Raw genomic sequence first — 6,232 nt, 5'->3', positions numbered from 1 at the left:
TGGAGGTTGCTGTGAGTGTGATGCCACGGCACTCTACCCAGGGGGACAGCTTGAGGCTCTGTCTCAAAAAAAAAAAGAGAACCACCTATCAACAAGGTGAGAGGGAGGAAGAAAAAAATTAAAAAGTCATGGCATCTAGCAAATATGGAATGGAGGTAACATTATGGTCAAGTTGTTCTATATTAAATGCAGTTAACTGAAAAATAAAGGCTAAGAAACAGAATAGTCCACAAGGCCATGGGAAACAGCTACATAAATACTTTCATGGTATGAATGGAAACATTTCCAGAGCTGTGTGAAACAAACTAACAGCAATGCTATATACAGACACTTAAGTTCTTTCAAGTATGAACTAATAAAACTGACAACTTAATGAGGAGTTGAGAAATGGATCTTTTACTTCCTTTTGTTCATTGGTTTTAAATATAGAGAACACACACCTACACTGCTTATTTATTCACATGTTGTGACTGGTCTTGTTTATTAAAAGAAAAATAAGTAAATTTTTGCTATCTCCTTTCAAGTGTTTGCTAATGTCTAAATTTTCTATATTGGGCCGGGAATGGTGGCTCATGCCTGTAATCCCAGCACTCTGGGAGGCCAAAGCAGGCAGAATGCTTGCGCTCAGGAGTTCAAGGCCAGCCTGAGCAATGAGCAAGACCCTGTCTCTAAAAATAGCCAGGTGTTGTGGCAGGTACCTGTAGTCCCAGCTATTTGGGAGGCTGAGGCAAGAGAATTGCTTAAACTCTTGAGTTTGAGATTGCTGAGAGCTATAAGGCCATAGCACTCAAGCCCAGGGTGACTGAGTGAGACTCTGTCTCAAAATTAAATCTATGCTCACAGAAGGAATATGGAAACAATCTATGTAATATTATATATAATAAAGATTTGAGTGTGTAATAATAATAGGTATCTATGAAATTAGAGTTCAGACCAGATTTTGGTAAAGGTCTAATGAAAAGGAAGGATACAAGTTGGCCCTTGATGACTTACTGAAATTGAAAGCTATACAAAAACATCTGAAGTTGAATCTATACATGCTTATTGTTTCCTTGTGGGGGGAGGAAGGAGAGGAGAAAAGAGAGAATAAGCTAGAGAACTCAGAGTATTTCTTACTTAACAGCAGAGTGTTAGGGGATGCCAGTGGCTAACTAGGTTAGGGAGATAAGAATGGGGTAAACATTACAGAATGCCTTAAAGAAAGGACTGAATTTAAATCAGTGGAGACACTGAGTGACTAATATCAGTACTAGAAGCATATAAAATGAATGGAAAGAAAAGGCTAGATGCAGGGAGAATGCTTTCCACAAAACATCTTATTAACTATGTACCCCACATCCTATGCTAAGTGCTTGGGATACCAAAATATATATGGCAAGTCCAGTGACCTCTCAAGAGACTCAGTTTGACAGACAGGCACAGTATATGAACTTCTATCATTGAGGTATGTACAAGGTTTTGTGGTTTTTTTGCAGTTTTTTTTTTTTGGCTGGGGCTGGGTTTGAACTCGCCACCTCTGGCATATGGGGCCAGTGCCCTACTCCTTTGAGCCACAGGGGCAGCCCCAGGAACAAGGTTTTTAACTTTTATTTGCACTTGAAATTCACATGAGACCTCTGATAGATGAATTTATAACATATAAGAGACAGAAATATTTCCACAATGTTCATTTTCTGGCTCGGCGCCTGTGGCTCAAGAGGCTAAGGCGCCAGCCACGTACACCTAAGGTGGCGGGTTCGAATCCCCAGCCTGGGCCTGCCAAACAACAATGATGGCTGCAACCAAAAAAATGGCCAGGCGTTGTGGCGGGTGCCTGTAGTCCCAGCTACTTGGGAGGCTGAGACAGGAGACTTGCTTGAACCCAGGAGTTGGAGGTTGCTGTGAGCGTGATGCCATAGCACTCTACCCAGGGGGATAGCTTGAGGCTCCCTCTCAAAAAAAACAAAAAAAAAACAAAAAAAAAAACAATGTTCATTTTCTTTAAGCTTACAAGTTCACAAGAGAACCATTTCAGTACTCACCATTACAATATTCATTCTGTATAAGCATATGATCATCTTCTGCCCACGCAGAGAAATATCGCACTACGTGAGAATGCTGTCCAAGTACTGCATGAGCATATACTTCTCTCAAAGCATTCTGCCTAGGAGAAATGAGATTAATAGGATGGTAGATCATTTTGATCCAAGCCTAAACTGAATTAATTTATCTGAAACTTCATACAATAAACTTGACTTTTATATCTATCATTATGCCAAAGAACAACTTAGTTTATGAGAGAAGAGGCTAAAACTAGTATGAGCTTTTCTAAGGGCTTCCATTAAAGTTTTGCCAAGAAGAAGAAATCTTGCTGGCCGAGTACTCAGGTAAAATTAAACTCCACATGTTATTGTAAATTCAGACGCTAACTAGAAACAAGAAATTTAATTTAGGCTATAAGATCATTCATATTATTTATCAACAAAAACTAATGGCACAAAATGAAAAGGAACTGATTAAATCATTATGACTTCTCAAGTTAGAGAAAAGTTAGAGAATTAAATTCAGTGTTTGAACACCTAAAATCTATGTTTATAACACCACAGGGGACAAAAAAGTAAAAGACAAAATGTTCAATACATACTCATCAACAGAGCCGGCCAGTGGCTTTTTTGATCGCTTAATGGCATAAATACATCCATCCAGCCTTTTCACACACTTAAACACAGAACCGAATTCTCCAGAGCCAATTTTCTCTAGCTCATGAAATTCTGTAGTATACCGTGACTTCATATTGCTCTCAGTAATTGTAATTCTCTGTAACAAAAAGTGTATCCATCCATATACATAATACAAAGATATAAAACTGAGTTTTTGCTATGGTGATAGGAAAATGTGTGAAATCTAAAAACCATTCTACCTTACGTTTTAATGCTTAACATGTATATAATGTAAGAGTTAGGGGTTTTTTTTTTGGCTGTTTTTGGCCGGGGCTGGGTTTGAACCTGACACCTCTGGCATATGGGGCCAGCGCCCTACTCCTTTGAGCCACCGGCACAGCCCAAGAGTTAGCATTTAAATTTCAGAAAAAGTGAAAAGAAAATAAAAACCTAATTTACCTTAGCAGGTCTTGTTTCATCTTCAAACTCACAATCACTGGCTTCCATATCTTCACCACAGGAACTAAAAAAATGTATTTTCTATTAATATATCTGACATATGTATCAATCTGAGATCCAAACTTTATCTGATACTTACTGGAACTGAATTGTAATGGATAAAAACAGAAAAGCATTTAATTAATTGTATAATCATAAGATACAGCCCACCTGATGAAAATGTTGTCCCTTCTGAGATAAGCCCACTCATTCAACAGAAGCTTGCACGACCACACATACCAAAATTAAGCTTTTCTAAATCAACTCTTTCTACTTGGTCCACTGTTGACAACAGACTTCCTACATGATATCTAGAGTTTTTTTATTCCTTCATCTCTCATACAACTTCTTGCCCACAGCTGATTACTTTCCACATATCTCCTGAAAGTTAGGTAGGTGCTAGTAAAAGATAAAATTTCAGAACAAAAACATCCATACTATTCAGTAGAAACTAAATTTTGATAAGTATACAAAACTAATCTTGGGTCATTTCAGAAAACCAAAATTGAGTAAATGACTTACTCATTCCAGTATGTTCTCTTTCTTCGACGACACTGTCCTGAGGAATGAAGCAACAGAGAATCCGGAGTAAAAGGATTAATATTCACTTGAGGCGTCTGTCGCACATCAAATTCTCTTTTTCCTGATTTTTCTGCATCCATGAAGAGAGAACCACCCCGAAGTTTAACAGAAGTGGAATCAATTCCTCGAGCTTTAGAGAGCAAACTCTACAGAAGGAAAAATAATACTTTCAGATCCAAGTCCTACAGATAATCAACCTTCTCAATCTAACCTTCAACAAGTCTTTTATGTGGTTGAACGGGCAGGTCAACAAAACACACAAGCCTTTGTTACAGTTTGTGCTAAATAAACAGTAGCTAATTTAGGAAGTCTAAAGCTGGATACTACCTTTTCCGAAAAGATAGTCAAATAAAATTTGTCTCTATGCTGATCAAAACCTAAGTTCATTCTTGAGTCTAAAATTAAACAAACCTTTTCAACCCATCCAAAAATAGAAAGCAGCCAAGGAGCCCCATAAAAGTTCTGCTCCCCTCCCCCATCTACAGACGCAAGGCTTTGAAAGCCACCTCCGCTAGATTCCTCCCCTAGCTTCCAGTGGGATTTCGCCTTGGGCAAGTTGGCTAATCAATTTTAACGCCCCAAAGCACCAGTATTCCAGAGGTTTACGATTCACAGTACCAGGAAAACAAAATAGATTCCCTTTAAACGTACATTTTCCACATCAATTTTACAAATGCGGTGCTTAATTTTTGGCAGTGTCTGTTGTAACTTTTAAAGTTTTATAAGTGGTAATCTGCATGCTACTCACTGGCTATTCAAAAATCAGGTGCTGAACACTGACGTCAGTAAGATACCTTATCCAAAGTGGGATGTTCCCATTCATCACACCCAGGCCGACCAAACTAGGGCGCTGCAAATCCAAGGATATACACAGTTTACCAATGCCATGTCCGGGAAGAGGCTTCAATGCTACAATAAGCGCCTGGCAGGCCACCCTTCGCTCCCAAGTTGCGGCGCAGTCTCCCTCCACACCTCAAACTGTCCCCCCATAACGCCACACGCCACGAAACGACAAACGCAGGACTTTTCTTTTCCAAACCAAACTCCTTCTGCCAGCGCAGCCCAAATTACAGGCCCGATCGCGGCGTTTAAAAGGCACCATCTGGCTCGGGAGTGTCGGGTGGCCAGGCTGGCGCCCCGGCGGCATCCTCGCAAACCACGTTACTTGTGGCGCCGCGCTCGGGGCGGCCACAACGCGACAGGCGGCGATTCGTCGGCCACCTGGATGGGCCGGTCAGCCCCTCCGCAAGATGAAGAGGTTCTTCACAGGCCCATTGTTCAGTTACATAATCGTAACGGACAATTCCTGGGCAGGGCCACAAAGAGGAGCTGCCAACTTTTGGTGGCTGCGCAGAAGAGGGAGCCGGGTGCGGCCGGGCGGTTATGTAACCGAACCCGGGCGGCAGCGCGCTCGGCCCAGGCGCCGCGGCCTTTTTAAAAGGCTCAGCCGGCGCGGGCTGCGGGCTGCCGGCCCGGGCAGCTCTCTCACCTTGGGCGTGTGCGGCGTGTCGAAGAGCCGCAGCTTGCGGAAAGTCTTATGCGGCGGGGTGCCCGGGTGGTCCGGCAGCGGCGAGCACGGGCCCTCGCCTGCCGTGCAGCCCGGCGGCGACCCGTCCCCTGGGCCGCCGCAGCGCACCGGCGAGAATGAGCTGCTCAGGAAATAGGCAGAGGCCGGCGACTTGACGGGCGACGAGGAGCCGAAGCCCTCCTCCACCCACGAGTCGCCCTCGGCCCCGCCGCCCGCCCCGTCCACGCCCGGGCAGGCGCCCCGCAGCACCATGTCCTCCTCCAGCTCCCCGGGGCTGCCGGGGGCCGGGCCGGGCGAGCGGCGGCGCTCGGGCCCAGGCTCCGCGGGGCTCCGCGAGGGCGGCAGCGGCGAGTCGGGTTCCTGAAAGGCCGAGTCCTCCCCGGTACTGTGGCCGCTGCCCTCCTCCTCCTCTTCTTCTTCTTCCTCTTCACAGTCGCTGCAGGGTGAGAAGATCAGCTTCTGCCGCAAGGTGCAGGCGGCCCCGGCGCGACGGGGCGGCGGCGGCTGCTGCCGGCTCAGGAAGCTCATCGCGGCCGCGGGGCCAGAGCCGAGGACCGGAGAGTGGTAACCCGCGGAGTCCAGGACACTGCTGGCCCAGGGGGCGGGTCCGCCACGTGCGACTGGGCGCGCCGGATCGCGGAGGCGGCTGGCCTGCGCTGCGGCAGAGCGCGGATTCGGGTTGCCCTGGACTGCGGGCAGCGGAGGCGGCGGTGCAGACTGTCCGGCAGAGGCGGGGCGGCCCGGGCGCCGAAGCTGAGGTCTCCGCAGATCCGGCCGCAAGTTCGTGCGCGGCGGCTTCCCGCGACCGTTAACCACGTGAGTGCCCATCCCACCAATCCACGCCCTGCCCTGGGTTTGAAAAAACAGGAGGGCGCGACGTAGCCTGCGGGGGAGGAACTAACTACGCGATTTTGGCGCGAAATGGATGGCTCCGCCTCCGATGGACGCCGTACTGGGGCGCGCCGCGGCGCCTCGGGCCTATGAA

The 6,232-nt window shown here is 46.6% G+C and overlaps 1 protein-coding gene across 2 annotated transcripts in view; it reads right to left on the bottom strand.

The window, feature by feature from the left end:
- Positions 1 to 6,020, bottom strand: part of WEE1 (WEE1 G2 checkpoint kinase) — a 22,652-nt gene extending 16,632 nt beyond the window's left edge. Inside the window, exons 1-5 of one of the 2 annotated variants that reach the window (XM_003781091.3) lie at positions 5,209 to 6,020; positions 3,660 to 3,865; positions 3,099 to 3,162; positions 2,624 to 2,796; positions 2,022 to 2,143 (exon numbers count right to left, since the gene is read on the bottom strand). In XM_003781091.3, coding sequence (XP_003781139.1) covers positions 2,022 to 2,143; positions 2,624 to 2,796; positions 3,099 to 3,162; positions 3,660 to 3,865; positions 5,209 to 5,775 — 1,132 coding nt within the window. In that variant the 5' untranslated portion in view covers positions 5,776 to 6,020. Of the gene's footprint in view, positions 1 to 2,021; positions 2,144 to 2,623; positions 2,797 to 3,098; positions 3,163 to 3,659; positions 3,866 to 4,467; positions 4,997 to 5,208 lie in introns of those variants that run through there. The other variant, XM_023515351.1, reaches the window with a different exon arrangement.
- Between the last annotated feature and the right edge of the window lie 212 nt (positions 6,021 to 6,232).

The sequence above is a fragment of the Otolemur garnettii genome, unplaced genomic scaffold (assembly GCF_000181295.1).
Source record: "Otolemur garnettii isolate 467f Iridium unplaced genomic scaffold, OtoGar3 scaffold00001, whole genome shotgun sequence".
Taxonomy (NCBI): Eukaryota; Metazoa; Chordata; class Mammalia; order Primates; family Galagidae; genus Otolemur; species Otolemur garnettii.
This window is presented reverse-complemented; position numbering and strand designations above follow the sequence as displayed.